Here is a 19,403-nt window from a genome sequence, read left to right as displayed (position 1 = left end):
GAATCAGGGCGAACTAAATCGTGGACATACTCAATCGAATATACTCTTTCTCTTTAGCAGAAAAAAAGGCAAATTCCATAAAATCCGTTTCCTGTTGATTAGTTTCAAACTTTTTTCAACAATAGCGCGATTATGGTCCAACCATTTCATTTAACACATTTTTTAATTTTACGGAGTTTGCGTTCGGGGTATACTTATATACCTTTTTAAATTGAAAGTATTATTTATGATACGAGATAGAGAATGGACCATAGACACCAACAACGTAACTTGAAATATCGATACCAGTTACGGGTTAATTAAAAAAAGTGGAACTATAGGTTTGACTAGTGAAAAATTAAAAACAAACGCTATAAGAAAAAAGTGCTAAATCAAATTCAGCCTAGCTACAGGAGGGAGAATTATAGTTTTGGAAAACAGAGACAAAAAAAAACAACTTTATATAAATGGTTTAAATGTTTATATATTTTAAATTTCGATGAATATTACATTTATCTATATAGTTTTATATGTCTATACATTTGGAGGAAATACTAGTAAAACTAAGTAAAACCAAAATTTTTTTATCGGATCGTTTTCATTTAATACATTTTATTCTCATTGTAAATTAAATCCATTTTGTCCCTCATTAATAGATTAACTTTGATCATTGTACTTGGCATCTTTGAGTATTTTAGCGAACTCAAACTTGACACGCTCCCGCTCTGCACGGGCCATATTACGCAAGCTATCAACCAGTGATAGGCAATATAGTTCGATGGGATCATTAATGGGCGTTAGAACTGGAAATGGCGCCGGCATCGACTTTCTCTTTGTAGCATTAGACACGATATCGTTTGGTGTGCTTTTATCGACAGAATCAATAACATCATTTTGGTGCCCCAGCGTAGATGATGTAGCTGTTTGCTTTGGTATTGGATTCAAAGATGCTTCACCATTAGAAGCAAAGGTCTGATCATTGCCCATAACGACGATCGGCGCTAGCGACAAAGGACTTGAAGCATGTGATTGCATCGGTGATGGTGGACATATCGCTGTTTGCGTATGAGAACTATCGCCTTCAGGAGTTGCGAAAACCTTTGGAGGTGGTGTTAATTTAACTTTATGTTGTGTTGAAGCATCCGTCCGTGGGTCACTCGACTTTTCCGATTTGAATGCTGTAGGCAGTTCCGTTAGAAGTTGATCATCTTCATAGCATTCATTAGTTCTTGTGGAAGACAATTTTTCGTTCTCATAAATTTGAAGAGGCGGCCTAGAATGATCAATATGATAGTCCCTAGGATCGTACTCCATTGGTGTGTTGTCGTCGTCGCTGTGCTCGATTTCAATGATTTCATAGGTGCTGGCATTCTGTGGATCCGCATAGAGATAGCTATTGCTATCATTATCGCTGGAATCAATGTTTTTAAATCTATAACCAATATCAGCAAAGGGACGGTTATACTTACGAGCTGGAGTACTTCTTATAAGTTTGTGCTGTATTCTGCAGAAATGATAAGTCTTCGGTAAACCGTCGTTTGCGTATATTCGCATTTGCCAATCCGGTTTCCAAGCTTTTGAGTTCTTGCAAGTAATTGTATCGTATGTTTTTCCATTTCGTTTGAAGAAATTTTGCTGCCCGCAATATATGTATGTAAGTAAAAATGTTTTAATATACATAATATGTGTATGTATGTACATACATTCAAATGTATGATAAAATCGCCGGTTGCAATACTATGGGCATGTTCGAGGCACGTAATAAAAGCGCCAATACTGCAGCCCTGATGAAAATTTGCAATACTGTTGCAACTTTCCAACTGATAAAACGTTGCTAGAAATTCACACCAAACGTGATACTTTAATAATTCGTGCAATACTGCGGTTGTGATTACATCTCGAACGAGCCCTATCTATACACATACATACTATGTATACATGTATGAGACAAATCAATAAATACGTACACGGTGTTCGAAGCTCCGCAGCAATACGATCCCAAATCGCAACTCTAACTTGGTAGCGTCTGTAGTGCTCGTGGCTCACATCATAAATGGCCGGATTATCACGCACCAAGCGGATCAGTTTATCATCTAAAATAATATGTGTTTTAAATTGCAGTTAAATTTTTAATTGCAGTTTGTAAAAACTCACCGAAGTCTGGTCCATTAGTTTCACGCATTCTGTTAGAATAATCACTAGTTTTTGTTATTGTAGTAATTAAAATTTCTTTCGAGCAACGATTTTGAAAAACTATACTTTTCAGTGCAGAACAACGTCACCTGCGTCCTTTTAACTTCCTTTTCATGTTATTGTATATTGTGGGCGCATGTCCTATGTCCTTCGGCCCTGCATTACCCGCCTTGCACTGCTGTACCGACTTTTCGTTTTTTCCATTTTGCTGTCATCCTAATCGGTTTGGGCCATGAACCAAAAATACAAGATCACGTAAGAACGCGACGTTGTATTTTTAACTGGTTTTGAGAAAAAAGTTTGCGAAAGCGGGTTCGTCAGCTGAGCGTTTGTTTACATAACAAGCACCACTATTTTACACTTTTAAGCTGAAATTAGTCGAGAACGCAGAACGTATACTTAAACGCAGTCTGTATACGCAGAATTTTGTCGATTACTGGAGCCCTCAGTGTCGCTTACAACACTGTTGCCACTCATCAATGCCTTTTCATAAACTTACCCTTTCAACTACAATTTTAAGTGCTATAATAGATTTTAGCTAAATATAAACTACTTAGTTTTCAACAAAAACCTTATTCAATAGTAAATTTCAAATATTTTAAACATATTTTGAATAGGAACTTATAACTTTTTTACCATCTGTATAACTGACGAAGTGGCAACCATCTAAAGAAGGAGAAATCAGCTGACACGGAAAAATCTAAATTCCGCAGATTTCATGGTGCTTTGGTAAGACAGATCGTGTCAGCTGACTCGGGTTTACGTACCGGTAGGTTTACGTTCTTGACTAATTTCAGCTTTATTCAAGTAAAGAAGAGTTAATTCAACATGACAACACATTTTAAAGCATTTTGTTGCATCATTTTACCTAAATTGTGCGTTTAAAGTGGCTGACAATAATTTTGGCTAATTTTGGTTTTCGTTGTTTTCTTTGCTTTGTTTACTTTTCGCTCGTTTTCCAGTGAAACAAGATGGCGTTGAACCATGATTCAATAATGAAAGGTTTTGTAAGAAAAACTTTCTCTCGCTCTAATTTTATCAATGACACTCCCACCCTACTCCTAAAAACAAAAACAGTGATATTTCTTTTCCAAATATCTTTGCAAGTTTTAAGAACATTTTTAAATTGTTAGTAGTGAAATTTTTACTTTTTAAAATTGAAGAAATGTTTGTTCTTCATTCGCTGGCGCCAACAAGACAAAATGGTTGAGCATCGTTGGACTACAGAAATTCAATGTAGGCTAAAAAAACGAAATTCCCTTAAATGCCGAAATATATTTGTCGATATTCGTGGAGACCTCTTGATTCTGCCAAGTCGCTGTAAAGTAAAGCATGCAATGGTTTTGGTAAATGAGCCAACGCAGGTATCCTGGTGTCTCCGAATGAGGCTTTGACGCAATATAACATTGCCAAACCGCATCCATAGGCCCAATCGTCACACGACAGTTCGGTTTAGTCAATGGCACGATGTATGTAATTGCACACTTATACTAGGTTCACATATAAGTAGATTATCCTCATTTTCGAGCTTAACACCCTAATCTGTAATTATAACAAGAGATTAACCATATAAAATTCGTCCCTTGTTAATCTGTAATTATAAAATAATCTCAGATTAAACCGATAACTTTTCGGTGTCCATCCTAGTTTTATCGATTGTTTTTGCAAAAAAGAGAAGAAATGCCAAATGTAAAAGTAAACAAAAATGTACGCTAGCAAGGAAAAGAGGTTTGTAAAGGTATTTTTAATAAAATGTTAAGTTAAAATATATTTATATTGCTCATTATAGCAGAAAAACGTGATCACGGTGGCACAGAGATGAAACATAACTTTTCCTTGAGATGTGAGAATAACAAGCACAACAGATTTGACGGCTAATAATCTGAGATTTGCCTGTGTAAACGGGGTGATTAAAAATCGAGCTTTCATTGTGATAATATTGATATGTGAACATAGTTTAAAAAGGTTTACGCACGAGGCGAATGTTGGTTGGCGACCAACTTTGTTGAAAGCGATTAGTTGAAAGTAGAATGCAAAGTTGAACAATGCAAACGCCTTTTTATGGCGAATATTTTTATACTTTTTTATATTTTGATATTTTTAATCATTAAATTTTTTTTCGGGCAACCCGGCGAATGGTTAATATTCTGACAGTTGTATAGTCTCCCCAGAATATTAAAAGTGCGACATCAAAGAATTCGAATTACCATATTCGAAACAATCGAGCCATATCCGCGAAGGAAACGTAAGCTCCAAATTTTTATATTTGCCGTTTTTTTTTTGTTTAATAAATACTGCATATTTTCCACAAACAAATAGCTTCTTCATATCCATCATCTGGCAAACAAATACAACAAAAAAAAAGCTGAAAGTGGACCATCCTCCATCCATTCTCGAGTTATGCGCCATCTGACGTACGCAAGTTTGGTATATACATAGAAATATTTATTTTCAATAACAATCGGGGGTTATATTCGATGTAAATAAGCTTGTTTAAATTAAATAATTAAATCAAATTCGCTTTTGTTTTAAAATACCACCATTCACTATTATCCACACCTTTTTATGGAATTTAGCTCCCATTTTAGGAAGTGTGATTGAATTCTTCCCCTTTTTCTCCTGCTTCCATAAACCATCCCTGTGGGTGGGAGTGCCAAATTTTAGAAAAAAGCTACTTACAAAACCTTTAATAATTGAATCATGGCGTTGAACCAAAAGAGAGAGGGTTAAAGCATAAACAGACTACAGCGTTGATCCGGATCAACTCGGGAATAAACTGCAGTTGATGCGTCTATAAAGCTATCTAAAACCATCGATGGCAAGGATCAAGCAAGGATGACATGATGTGAAACTCTCCAAGGTGAATCTATAGATCTTAGAATCTTCGATTTGTATCTGTACAAAGCAGACGCAAGTACATACGGAATAGAAATGTTTCTATTTTCATCTGACACACAGATAGAATCATACGATTTTAGTTCATGATGCAATAATACAAGGTGGTATCAGTTGTGATAGCTCGATTTGACACTGCCTTAGCTCAGTAGAATGAGGAGAAAAACGGGAAGAAATGAATCCCCATATGGGGAAAAATATAAAATTTCACATTTTCTCCTTAACAAAATTTGCTTTTTTATAGTATATTCGTTATGAAATGAAATAAAATAAGACAAAATACCATTTTAAGAAAACAGTGTGTATACTGAGAAAAAAAAGCATTCAACTATATTAATGGGCAAAGAATAGTTAAAGAAGTAACACTGTTTCACGTAAGGCAGTCAATATGGCGGAATTAGAGCGAGAAGTTGCCAACTGATAACGCCTGTACCTTGGCCTGTATTATTGCATCATGAGTTTAGTATATTTCGTTTTAATTATTGAATCATGATGACGTCATTTTCACGTTACTCCCCGAATTTCACATCTTCGGCACCAGTGTTGCCATCTTTTGCTTTTCAAAAAGCACCAAAAACTTGGATAAAAGCGGTTTACCACACTAAAATCACCAAATTTTTTTTTAATCAAGGGATCCTTTTTCCATAACGTAATACCGAAGTACTTCACATTAAAACTGGTATATCTCGAGAAAGAAAAATCGAATCGCATCAAACGAAAATGATGCCCTAATTAAAAATGAGCAAATAATTTGATGTTTTCATTTTATAACCTAAAATATCGCTAAAAACCGTGTTTCTGGCACTTTGAGGTTAGGATATCTCAAAATTGTAGTGCTGGAGCAATTGTGAGGCCAGATCGAACGATGTGTTTTACTCAGGTGGTAAAAAAAAAAAACAATATTTGTACAAATAATTAGAAAAGAAAAAAATACTTAACTTACTTGCGTACTAGCATTTTCAACGCGAATACAATTTAACAAGGTGGCTTTCGTGTAAATTCAGTGCTGCCACAGCCTTAAATATTTCAAATTATTTCAGGTTTTAACTATCTCGAAGTAATTTTAGTTCATAAAAAAAGCACTAAAGAAGGCACTAGGCACTAAATAATTTTTTTTTGCGTTTTAATTTTCAAAAACCACTAAATCTAGTGCTTAAAGCACCAAGTTGGCAACTATGATCAGCACAATATTGTATTCTATCGGTCTTGCTCTACTCCGTGCCCTACCGGCGAGTAAACCAGTGTTGCCGTTTTAACCATTTGGTGGCTAAATTTAGGTAACGACTTCTTTTTTTGCCACCAACATTTTTTTTGCCAACAGCCTCTTTTTTAGCTACTGCTTAAATTTATTCTAAATGTTAAAGTGAATATCTTTTTCTATGCTCATAATTTATCATCCATCTGAAAAAAGTGTGGCACTCTTATGTATTATAACTACTATTCCTCAATGAAAAGCGCTCCAAATTCAAAGCGGTTGCCGAGTATGATTTTTTGCTTCAGACAACTGGTTCCGAAGAAGCGTCATGCAATAAGACTACAAACTACATACATGTACATATCCTCGTTTAAAGAAATGTGCCCTATTTCAAACAGTTCTCTCTAAATAAGTCAGGTACCTGACTTAGAAAAAATTAATTTAAAAAATATTTTTATTATGCCACTTTTAAAATCGAATCTGGCCACCACTAAACCTTAACAGCGGCAACACTGGAGTAATCAAGCAAATCAGCAGTTGAAATCAAGCGAATTTTCTTTATGCAATCTTATTTTTGTTCGTCTAAAGTTGTCTACCACTTTTAGCTGAATTTTTATTATCTCGTTTTAAATCGTGTTAAGTATGGCCAGCCCCAGTTTTGGGAGCTTTGGTCCATTAATTGGTGTGATTTACGTGAGCAGCTCGTATTGTCGTTTTCTTGTACGTACTAAAATTTCAACAAAAATTTCTTGTAGATTTAAGAAAAAACAATTGATTTCAGATATATTCCACAAAAAATGCAGAGGTTTTAACGTTTCATGAATTAAAATTACGGCAAATTGTTCATAATGCAGGTTGGTTAGAATATGATCCGGCAGAAATATGGAAGAGCACACAGGAGTGCATTGAGGTATACAACTAAAATTTTAAATGACTTATTTAAATAATTAAATAATATATTTTTGACAGACTGCTTATAAGAATTTAGTTATTTTGGAAATTAATCCTTATGATTTAATAGCTATAGGCATATGTAGCCAACGAGGAACAACAATTTTATGGGACAAACACACTGGCGACCCTTTGTGTAACGCTGTTGGTAACGTGAAGCAGTTTTTCTTTACTGTTTGGTTTTACATTACAATTCTTTCGTGTTTTAGGTTGGAGTGATTGCCGAACTGCTCCCCTCTTGAAATCGATGCTTGCTAATGTTAACTATGATGTGAATTACCTGCGACACAAAACTGGACTGCCGCTAAGTACGTGCTTTAGTGCTTTAAAGATAAAGTGGTTACAAGCAAATGTAGCAGCTGCATCAATAGCCTTGGAGAAGGGTACGTGTCTTTTTGGAACTCTTGATTCATGGATTTTATGGGTAGACATGGCATTTGAAAGCTTTAGTGATTTTGTTTATCGAGATCTTTTTTCTGTATAGAACCTTACAGGCTCCAATATAAGTGGTGTTCATGCAACAGATGTTACGAACGCAGGCTATACTAGTTTAATGAACATGCGCACACTACAATGGGACGTTAAGCTTTGTAAATTTTTTCGCATTCCCATGCAAATACTGCCGCGTATACGCTCAAATTCCGAGCTATATGGTTATGTCATTGGCGGCCCACTTAATGGCCTTCCTATAGCAGCGGTATGGTTTATTATATGAATTAAAATTATTTTGTAATCTGATCGGAATGGTATGGCTTGTGTCATCCGCAGTGCATTGGCGAACAACCGGCCGCTTTGTTAGGCCAGCTACAAACAAAAGTTGGTCAAAATGTTTGCATCATTGATGACAGTTGTTTTGTACTGCTTAATACAGGAGAAGAAATGATCGAATCTTCTCATGGTTTGCTGTCATTAGTGGCTTACAAATTAGGTCCACAAGCGCCTTCCTGCTATTCATTGGAAGGTGCTATTTCGAATGCTGGTGCTACGGTCAATTGGCTTCAACAAGGTTTGCGTATAAGCACAGAAATAAATTCTAATGACAATGTAGTGGAGGTGCTGAACACTTTTCTGGGGGAAAGTTCTATGATATCATCTTCTTGTTCGTCAGGTATGTTAAACGCAGAATGTGGCCTGGCAGCAAAGCGATCAGAGATAACTTTTGTTCCCGCCTTCCATGGATTATATGCGCCATACTGGCGCCACGATGCACGTGGGTAAGAATTCCCTCTATTAATAGTACCTAAAAATAATGTAAATTTATATACAATTTAAATATTGTATATTTTAAAGAATAATTCTGGGCTTGACCAGTCAAACAACAGCAGAAAATGTTACACAAGCCGCGTACGAAGCAACGGGGTTTCAAATTCATGAAGTTTTGGATGCTTTTAAACGGGATACTCCCACATGGAATCGGAAAAACAATAAAGAGCGTTTAGTGTTTGGTGGGGATTATGCCGAAAACAATGCTTTCATGCAATTCATTGCAGACATTGTGGGTTGTTTGATGGAAAGGCCTCAAACAACGTCACCGGCAGGTCTAGGTACAATGATATGTGCGGGTATCACTATGAATGTGGTATCCTTGTTACAAGCAGAGGTGATGTACCCACCACCAGTGGATGCCTTCAGCCCTACAACCACGGAAAATCGTAAATAAAATGAAATATTTTTAAAGTTTACATAAAAAAGTATATTTGTGATAGGGAGAGAACAATTCTATAGACGTTGGAGTTATGCAGTCCAAAAATGTTTAAATTGGAATAATTTCGCCACTTATGAAGAAGATTTGGAACTATTCGCTCAGCGTGACAGCGACCCGAATCTCCCGATACGCCGCTCGCTACCTGGTAGCATATATATAACAAGTTCATTTCTGCTCTTGCTCGTTGCAAATTTTTTGCATGACCGTAGTATTTTGTAACCAAATAATTTGAATGTATTTGGAAAGTGATGTGTAGGTTTAATGTATTCCTACTATTAGAGTTTTACATTATTATGAAATAAATATAATCTTTTAGTTAGAAATTAATTAGAAAAACATTTTGATCCCTATGCTGAATATCGTCATCGTCATCGTCGACGATCGTCAGCGCATCAGTAACATGGCTGACGATGGCCGTATCGTCACTTTTACTGACGATCTCGATATTCAACTTTAATGTCAATTGAACATACAAAACGTTGAGTGTGCTTGCATCTAGTCATATAATTTGGTGAATTAATCCCGGTCAGCATTTTTTGCGCTTAAAAATATATGTTTGTATTGATCAGAGCGAACGAACTTTTGCATTTATTTGGAATATGTTTTATTGTAATTGTGTAATATGAATAAAGGTGAATGCAGAGAAACTAGTAGTTCGGATTTGATAAACAGATCTAAATGATTTTTTTTTTTTGTTGACCAAACGAATAGGATACGAATGCAATAAATAAACTAAATTAATACTAATAAATTTGTCTAACTGCGTACGTTGTTGTAACAGCATACGAATTCCCCAGTTTTTAGGGAGTGTAGCTGGAATGACAGCCCTTGCCCAGATATAAATCTGGGACGTTCCGGTTACGTAGACCCGACTGTAAAAATGAAGAAACCTGAAGTTCCAATTTGTCGAATGTTTTATTCCATCTTAATTTAGAAACAGAGAGAAGACTCAGCTATTGCATTAGGTAAATTAAGAAGTTTTGAGTATTTTTTAAGCTTTTTTCTTAGTCATCATCGTCATCGTCATCCTCTGATGGCACGAAAAGGTCATTTTCTTCGAGAAAGTTAGCCACGCTCTTGCTTATTGCAGCACCAAGAAACAAACCGGGAAGAACAGCGCAGAAAACGAACACAATGCCAAATGGAGTTTGATGTGGCTTGGGTTTTAATGCACCACTGCGGAAGTGTGTACTCTGTGTCATATAGCCTAACTTAGCACGTTCGTCCAACGATCGACCAACTGCTCCACGAATTGCCAGTAATGGCCGTATAAGGCGAGAAAATACCATTTTTTCACAACACAACAGCAGTTAAATTTATTTCTGGACTATCAGCTGTTTGTGGGAAACATATGGCTGCTTTTTGTAGCCGATTATTTTTTTGTAGGCTTGTCAATCATTTAGTCTCTTCGACATCATTCATAGTTGACAATTCATACGTGAACTGATGTGTTGGTGTTTGTTGTTTATTTCAATTAACCCTCAGAAAACACATGTTTGAAAAAACGAAAATTTTTGTTCTGTAATCAAAATTGATAATAATCGCAAAGATAAATTCCTATTAATTAAATAAAATTGAATTTCGTACATTCTTTCCACATTGGATAGATTGGGCACTGGTATTTGCTTTGACGGAACTGATTCCGGATGTAATCGCTAACGCTTTAAGCTCGTACTAGAAAGGTCGGAGGTGTTAAAAATGATCCTCACAAATACATGCTGTTGGTGACGGAAGACATGTGGCAAGCTAGCTCCCACTGTTTGTTTTTTACATATTCGTCGTTCGGTAAGATGAGCATGGAGTCACGGCACTTCGCACCCTTGCATAAAAAACACGTATGCGGCATTATTAGTTTTTTCGCTTTCTATATTTCTTTTTTGTTAATATTTCCTCTGTTCATGATTTGAAAAAGATTTAAAATTGAAACTATCAAAAGGTTTTAAAGAAAGTGGCAAGAAATTTCAAAATTTTAACTAACCTCCTAGTTACGAAGCTGTCGAATTATTTTTTTTATAGGGCTTTGATATAATGTATATACTTTTTTAATATCTCGGTATTTCCAATTTGGCGTTACGTCACACTTGTATGACAAGATGTTAAAAAATAAAATTGAAAGTCACAATTTTAAAAAGGTTTACCTAGATTTGCATAGCAATTAAATAACTCCTTATACAGTCAAAAAAATTACAACTGTTGGTAGTAGCGATTTAAAGATATTAGTAAACATACGCGCTGGCGTGACGTTTGACGTTGAAGAGTACACAGAATGCGTAAAGGGTTTAAAAATTGAGAGGAACTTTATTTGCCTGTTACAAAATTTGTATTAACAGCGAAGAATATTAGAATATATTATAAAAAGCAGCCAAATCGACCTATACGTAAAATAAATAAGATAAATATAGGACTTTTATTTTTCTTTTTTTTCGCGGTAGACTGTTCACTCGAATCGCCCATCTGTAAACATGTATCTATCTTTATGATCATATCGCACAGCTAGATCTAAAGTGCGATCAACTCAACAAAAACATTTTGCGATTTTTTGCATAAATCAATTCATAGGACTCACATCCAGTTAATAGAAATATTCTTTTCTTCATGTTTGTATGCACTACCTAAAAACTATTGCTATACCTGTTTTGGTATTAATTCCCCACGGTAAAACCAATTTTATTGCATGACAAATGTACTTTTATTTCATAATTCTATGTATGTATGTATTACAATGCTCTTTTCTTTATTTTTAGTACAATGTTCTAGTGAAAATGTGCAGCGCGTACATGTGACGAAATAGGAAATTGACTCTGACTTTGATTGGAACGTGGCATGTAATCTTAAAATTTAAACTTATGTAACTTTGAAATGACTGGCACAAAAACTTAAAGATAAAGAGCTAAAAAAATGTCTGAATGAAAGTCAGTCTCGATACTGTCGCTGTAAATATTTTAATATGAATTTCGCTAATTATTATCTCTATTATCATAGTATGAATGTTTAAGTAGTATGCTATACGTGGCAATGACTCAATATTTTAATATTAGTGTGATTTTTTGTTTGTTTCGTAAGCGGTGATTGTGCACTGCGCTTTACATACTTATATAACATATATTTATTTAAGTACAAAACTTGAAATGATTTTTTGTTTTACAAATTTATATAATTATTTTCAGTTTTTATTCCATACAAAGGATATAAGGGAAAGGAATTTGCACATGTTAAATTTGACAAACGTTTGCATGGCTTCAAATGTGTTTTGTTGGACATACATAAATTATTTGCTGTGTAAATGTCTGGCAGTACATACATAAATTTCCACTTCTGTATTTAAATATAACTTATAGCTTTATTTTGTCAGGGGTGGGACAAGGCCAATACTGCTCAATGAAATGAATGCGGCTGAAAGGCTTACAATTTCTGCTGTTTCACTGTCTCGCTGTTTTCACTTTATGAATGATTGACTTCATGAATTTTTGCTATTTTGAAAGTTTCATTGTATTTGCATTCAAAAACATAATCTCTATTGCGTTCAAACAGCAAATTGCACAAATTCACTGCATGCACATCAAATAATTTATTCAGCTTATTCTTGACTACCAAAAAATTGGCTAAGCTGAGTTGGAGAAACCAGCCCCAAAAGGGGACAGGCTGTACATAAATTCCCACTTCTTCTTATTTTTCTTAGCCAACACTTGAAATATGAGTCGCAAATCATTTCACAATACTTTCAATACAACCTACTTTAAACTCACTCAAAAAACATTTGCAATAAATTACGAAAATGTATGTACATACATAATAATATGAATACATATACATGTATTTACATACATATTAATATAAAGCACTCACCAAATTGTATATAGTACAACAAAGTCCACAATTAGCAATTTCACTATCTCGAAAGTCCACAAATTTCCTTGCACTTTTTAAATCGCAAAACGTATAGTAGTAATGAGCAATCTAGGAATGTAACAAGACATCGATGTATCGAGCAACACCGATGGTCGTGGCTTCAAGCATCGATTTTTGTCGATGTTTTTATGAATTTTAAATCAAACCATCGATGTTTACTAATCTTTACTAGTATTTAACCACTTCATTTTGTGTGCGCCTTAAAGTTTTGAGGGAGCGTATGATAGGTACTTTTATAAACTTCTTAAATTAATAAATGTACATATGTACATCTGCAAATAAGATAAAAAAAATCATCAAACTTTCCTAAAAATATCGATGTTTTAATTCGGTACATCGAACTACCATCGATATAAGAAAGGGAAAGGAATTTATACATGTTAAATTTGACAAACGTTTGCATGGCTTTAAATGTGTTTTGTTGGACATATATAAATTAATTAATTGATTTTAAATGTGTGACATACAAACTATATACATGCATTAGACTGCAACACCAAAAAAGTTGCGGGTTTTCCACCCCGATTACAAAATTTATTATATTTTAAGACTTTCACCAAAATATTTGGGAAAAATGTTAAGATTTACGGGAGCTTGGCCGACTGGAAAATACCTTCAAAAATGGAGTTTTTTTATGAATAATAATAGTTTCTTAATGGATTTTTCGACACAAAATCCCCTCAGATGACAAAATAGTTTTAGCTTTAAAAATATGCACAAAAATATTCAAAAATTTTTTCAACGGAATCATAATAACGAGATTTTTGATGCTGTTTTTTCATTTTTTCAAAGATTTCTTTAAGAAAAACTTGAATGACTGGGCTAAAACTATACCGACAAAGATTTGTGAGGTATCAGTGGAAAGGTATCTTCTCACCCTTTTTAATTATTTGCAAAAAAAAAACCATTCACTTCCCAATTTTTTCTTTTATCCTAATTCAACATGGAATGAGGCTCGTTTGTCTTACCTTTATCTTTCATGCTTTGAAAGAGTTTATTAGCAAATAACTAGAAGGGGTGAGAAAATTCGTTTCCAATGATACCTCGATAATTCTGAATCGGTAAAATTTGGGCTGAGTTATCCAAGTTTTTCTTAAACCAGTCTTTGAAAAAAGTTCAAAACCAGTAACAAAAATCTCATTATTGTGATTCCGTTGAAATTTTTTTTTAATATTTCTATGCAAATTAACTACTAACTGTTTCGTCATCTAATACCACGTTCTGACCGACATCGAAAACATGTTTTCGTTGCTAAAACTGGTTTTCGACCTAAAACATGTGTTTTCGTCCATGTAAAATCTGTCAAATGAAAACCAGTTTTCGCTGAAAACTACTTGAAAACTCACGTTCCACTGATTCCAATCGGTGTCTTCACTGGTTTTTTTCGATTATTTATCGAAGTGGAAGTCGTATTTTCTCATCTTTAATACGCTATTTCGTATTTATTGTTAATTGGCTGGCCAAACTAAAATAAGAATGAAAGTAAGAGGTTGCTAATGAAAAGAAAATGTGGGAAAAGCATTTCGGTTTTGTTTCTGTGTAGCAAAACTGCAATCAGAGGATGTAAAACATCTCAACGAAAACACTAACAGCCGGTGTGAACAGCCTTCAGCCCACAATTCAAAAACTCGTTTTCAAAAGGTTTTCGTTGTCGGTCAGAACATGGTATAAGGTGATTTTTTGCAAAAAATACTTAAAAAATCTGTTTTTATTCACAAAAAAAACTCAGTTTTTGGTGGTATTTTCAAATCGGCCCAGCTCACGTAAATCTTAATATTTTTCCGAAATGTTTTGGTGAGTCTTAAAATATAATGGGTTTTATAATGTACATACATACATATATAAAGTTGTTTTGACCATTTTTCTTTCGTGTACAACAAACAACATCCGCCTTATCCCGAGCTTCGCCCAAAAAAATCCACCCGAAAATTACATGGAAACCATAGTTAAAATACAAAACTTATGAAAATTCTGCAAAATTTCACTATAATTTCAAACTATTTAATCAGAATCTTTAGAAAAAACGTTGGTATTTTGTAGCCCATTTAATTGTATTATAAAAAACTAAAAAAGAAAAATAGTAAAAAAAACGGTCAAAATACCGCGCTTCTTTTATTTTGTGGACAACTATATATATGTATGTATGTATGTGAAATAAATTACGCATATCAAGAGTGATGTGTATGTAATAAGCCCCGTTTGGCCTGACTTATCCTAATCCCGGTAGCAGCAGAAAAAATTTTGTCCATTTTTGTTCCTTATTCATAACATATATACGATATATACATATGCCGTATATAAAATACCGCAGTTGTTGGAATCGTGATGTTAATGCTGGGAAAGCCTTAACACGAGTTTCATTTTCCACGAACCCGTTCACTTTTCACTTTTGGTTTCCATGTATTTACTATGGTAAATTTTTTTTTCGGGCGAAACTCAAGATAAGGCAGAATATACCTTGGAGAATGTATTATAAGTCAAGATGAAAAACACGAGAATTGTCGCAAATAAGATGTCATTATTTCTAATATAAGGAAAAGTATGCACATCTGACTGTGAAAACAGTTCTAACTTTAGTTTGTTATTTATTACTAACAAATTGAATATGTATATTGAGCCACAGCCGACAAATCTTTTCATTTTTTAGAAACATTTTACTTTACCTAACGATGCCAATAATTGGGTAGTATTTGCACCTATTTATGTACAAAACAAATAAATAAATAAAAAAGTTTTAATAAGTAAATGACATGCCACTCACACAGATCATTATTTTTGGGATTACGTTACAGTTGCTTCATAAATAGGAAAGCATCAGCAAATTACATCAAAACACATACGTACATTTGTGATAATAAACAAAAACACGTCCATTGTGACAAACATTGGTCGCATGCATACCCTAGTCTATATCGTCGAAACTGGTATGCAACTTCGGCTTGGTGCTCGTGGGAGCAGCCGTTGAGCTATCGCTAGTAGCATTGCGGTTCATATCGACGTTGTCTGTAGGATGTTGTTGTTGGGGCGGAGCAGGTCATAAGTCTGGAAATCGACGTGCGTCTTCAACGTAATGGGATGGTACAACGAAAAGGGTTTCGGGTATGTTGTCACGAAATTCAAACTTTTGAAAAGTTATTTTTGCCGTCACTGTATGCAGTACCGGTATTTCTACTTTAACGGGAAACCCACTGGGGAGTTTTAATGTAACAAATTCACGCAATTTATTGATGTGCTTGAAAGGTGCTATTACTTCCAACACGTTTAGCAGCATTTCGACGCTCAGCGGGAAATCTGTACTCATAGCTACCGTGGCACGGATGGTCTTGTTTGATTGTTTGTGTACTGGCAGACGTCCTAACTGTGGGCATTTACCGGCTGGTGCATTAATATACTCCTCCCATGACGCTGTGGGTGGTGGCGGTGGTTGCAAAGAGCTTCTACGTGGCATTTCTGTGGCGGATCCATTCGCTGAATCGCCACTGGAGCCTCCCCCATTTGCGCTGGTTACGCTAGCTCGACGACCACCACGCGTTATAGATTCTACAATGGCTCTATTCTTTTGAAGGTCCTCGTGTGAAAGATGCTCACGCCTCTTTCGTTGCTTGAGGACAAGACCTTGTATTGAATATAGATCACATTGATATTGCCCACTAACCAATTCTTTTCGGTCTTCGCGGAAAATCCAACCACTTTGGGCGCGAGCAAATTGTATACTTTTTGTGGACATTTGGGCTGCTAAAATATCTGTAGACATTAGTACGTCTACCTCGTCTTCAATATCTGCATCTTCATATCGAACGTGCTGATAACATTCATATTCATTGTCTAATACCGTTAATGATTCATGTGGTGCGCGGTCGCCTCGAAATATGAAAGAAATATCGCCCCTTTCCCAGCGCATATCATTGAAGTCCACTAATGTAGTATCAAGGCGTAATAACGCCCCCGATTTGTGAATACGGCAGATATCGGACGGCAACATTCGGGATACTAGTGGCACCCACGAAGCAAAATCCCATTTTAATTCCATGTAAAAATCTTTCATTTGCTGAAGAGCACGAACTAGTTTAGCGCGCCGAGCCTCCATATGCTGACGAGATTGCTGCTTAAGCTTGCGCAAAACCGCCGAAATGGTCTGACGGTCGCCGTAGCTGATCGCTTCTGCTAATGGAGACCAACCATCATTGTTTTTTACTTTAACAGGCGCGCCGTGAGCCAGCAGTAAATGAATGCACTCCTTTCTTCCGAGCATTACAGCCAGATGCAAGGGTGTGTTACCGTGTTTATCCTTGCAGCCGATTTCCTCTTGAGGCTGCCAACCGGCTGGAGGTCGTTGAAGAAGTCGTGCCAATCTTTTGAAATCACCTTGAAAAACAGTTTTATGTAGCGGATACTTTTCGTTCTCACGCCAATTGTCAGCAATGGGGGACGATGTGGGCGTCGGTATGAGCGAAAGCGCGGGTGAAGATAAGGGGGGAGATTCATTAACTGCGCACTTTTGGAATTTATTTGATCCCCCTCCTCGATCAACACAGTTATTGGCCATATTTGTCTTACCATCGTTGTTGGGACTCAATCCAATTTTTTCACTACTGCTGCTACCTGCGCTTTTTTCGACATGCTTGTTTTCTTGATTTTCTTCTTTTTCCTTCGACATTGCTAATTATAGACACATAAATGCTTACCGCTCACAGTCTATATTAAAGACGCCTATAGTTCCTTCGATTATGAAGAGTCCTTCTCCGTTTTTATAAAGCTTATTGAATTTTCACCAAATGACATTTCCGTTTTTTGCTCTATTTCGCTTTTGAAGTAGGGATTTTGGAAAAACATCGATGCATCGAAAATATCGATGTTTTGATTCGATGCATCAAAATTTTTCCATTCGATGAATAAGTAGTCGATTTATCGATGCATCGATGTTTTTTCAAAACTGACACAGTAGTCCATTACACCCATGATTTAATAATAAATTAATTAATTAATTAATTAATTATTGAATCATGCATTAACCCGCCATTCCAGTTTTTTAATTGTTCAAGACTTTGACCAAAAATTTTAAATGACTCCAAAAAGTTCCGCTAGAAACATAATTAGCTCAGTTGCATTAATTTATTTCTAACTTTGTACAGTCTTGCTAATTAAACATTTTGTTGTCAAACACTATCTGAAAAATCCTATGCAAATCGATGCATCGATGTATGCCCTTCAATGCATCGAAAAATATCGATGTACATATCGATGCATGGAATCAAAAACATCGATTTATTTTTGCTACTGCCTAAAGCTGAAATTATTCGAGAACGCAGAACGTATACTTAAACGCAGTCTGAATACGCAGAATTTTGTCGATTACTGTAGCCCTCAGTGTTGCTTACTACACTGTTGCCACTCATCAATGCCTTTTCATAAACTTACGCTTTCAACTACAATTTTTCGTGCTATAATAGATTTTAGCTAAATATAAACTACTTAGTTTTCAACAAAAACCTTATTCAATAGTAAATTTCAAATATTTAAAACATATTTTGATTAGGAACTTATATCTTTTTTACCATCTGTAAAACTGACGAAGTGGCAACCATCCAAAGAAGGAGAAATCAGCTGACACGGAAAAATCTAGATTCCGCAGATTTCTGCGCTTCGGGCTACAACTACAGAAAAATTCTGCGGTGTTGAGTTTTCATTTACATGGCGCTTTGGTAAGACAGATCGTGTCAGCTGGCTCGGGTTTACGTACCGGTAGGTTTACGTTCTTGACTAATTTCAGCTTTACCCTATTTTGAAGCATTCAGGGTTGATATGGGCCTTGTTTGTGAAGCATCCACGGTTGCCACTTGAACATGATAATTCGGGTCCAAAATAAATCAAAAAAGAACCATTTCGATAAAGAAGAAACCAAACCCAGTAGACAATTTCAGGAGGAAAATAGCCAAAACTGGTCAAAATGGCACTTTACTTAATCAGCTGACCACAAGCATGCTCTCGAAAATTTTACGGTACGCTTAAACACAAACGATACACAAAAACCGTAATTTCTTGAATTTTCTTAGCGACGATCTTTAAACGCGAGTGTTACATATATGCCACGCTCGATTTTCACAGACTAATAGTGTTGCTATGAAAATTTTTATTACACAACAAAGATTCAAGATTTTTACATATATGTTTCAGGTCGTACAGACAAAAACGTAGATAACAAGAAGGGACAACTCGTTATAATTGTGGCGAAAGTGCGCAACAGGGGCGTGCCTTCTCTTTTCATCCAATCGAAAAACGCACTAGGGCAAAAGAGAAGGCACGCCCCTGTTGCGCACTTTCGCTACAATTATAACGAGTTGTCTCTTCTTGTTATCTACGTTCTTTGGTACAGACACCCCTTTATAGAGGTCGAAACTTTTTATTATGGGTTTTTGTACATATTAAAGTTCTCTGGTTCACAGTTGAATAAGACAGATTATTCCTCCTTTTTAATACTAAATTTTTAATAAATTAGGAAAAGGAACATTTTGCAAAAAATGGGGTCCAAGGGACCAATGAAAAATTATGGGACCAGTTTTGGGCCAAATGGACCAA

At 35.5% G+C, this 19,403-nt stretch overlaps 4 protein-coding genes across 4 annotated transcripts; 1 reads left to right on the top strand and 3 right to left on the bottom strand.

Moving 5' to 3' along the window:
• Positions 1 to 415: 415 nt before the first annotated feature.
• Positions 416 to 2,339, bottom strand: LOC118744344. The gene is made up of 4 exons (XM_036477269.1): positions 2,134 to 2,339; positions 1,947 to 2,072; positions 1,449 to 1,614; positions 416 to 1,390 (listed from the first exon to the last, which is right to left on the bottom strand). The coding sequence occupies exons 1-4, from the start codon at positions 2,159 to 2,161 to the stop codon at positions 637 to 639; spliced, it is 1,074 nt and encodes a 357-aa protein (XP_036333162.1). The 5' UTR covers positions 2,162 to 2,339; the 3' UTR covers positions 416 to 636.
• A 4,340-nt stretch (positions 2,340 to 6,679) lies between these two features.
• Positions 6,680 to 9,597, top strand: LOC118744342 (glycerol kinase). Its single transcript, XM_036477267.1, has 8 exons — positions 6,680 to 6,982; positions 7,044 to 7,172; positions 7,232 to 7,361; positions 7,423 to 7,637; positions 7,698 to 7,910; positions 7,982 to 8,427; positions 8,504 to 8,865; positions 8,920 to 9,597. The coding sequence occupies exons 1-8, from the start codon at positions 6,905 to 6,907 to the stop codon at positions 9,135 to 9,137; spliced, it is 1,791 nt and encodes a 596-aa protein (XP_036333160.1). The 5' UTR covers positions 6,680 to 6,904; the 3' UTR covers positions 9,138 to 9,597.
• Positions 9,598 to 9,814: 217 nt separating this feature from the next.
• LOC118744343 (essential MCU regulator, mitochondrial) lies at positions 9,815 to 10,280 on the bottom strand. The gene has a single exon (XM_036477268.1). It carries the CDS (start codon positions 10,205 to 10,207, stop codon positions 9,923 to 9,925), a length of 285 nt encoding a protein of 94 aa, XP_036333161.1. The 5' UTR covers positions 10,208 to 10,280; the 3' UTR covers positions 9,815 to 9,922.
• Positions 10,281 to 15,415: 5,135 nt separating this feature from the next.
• Positions 15,416 to 17,660, bottom strand: LOC118744341 (ankyrin repeat domain-containing protein 13C). The gene has a single exon (XM_036477266.1). The coding sequence runs from the start codon at positions 17,482 to 17,484 to the stop codon at positions 15,862 to 15,864; it is 1,623 nt and encodes a 540-aa protein (XP_036333159.1). The 5' UTR covers positions 17,485 to 17,660; the 3' UTR covers positions 15,416 to 15,861.
• Positions 17,661 to 19,403: the final 1,743 nt, after the last annotated feature.

The sequence above is a fragment of the Rhagoletis pomonella genome, unplaced genomic scaffold (assembly GCF_013731165.1).
Source record: "Rhagoletis pomonella isolate Grant_MI unplaced genomic scaffold, Rhpom_1.0 Rhpom_scaffold_00008, whole genome shotgun sequence".
Taxonomy (NCBI): Eukaryota; Metazoa; Arthropoda; class Insecta; order Diptera; family Tephritidae; genus Rhagoletis; species Rhagoletis pomonella.
Note: the sequence above shows the minus strand (reverse complement) of the source record. Positions and strands in the feature narration are given on the sequence as shown.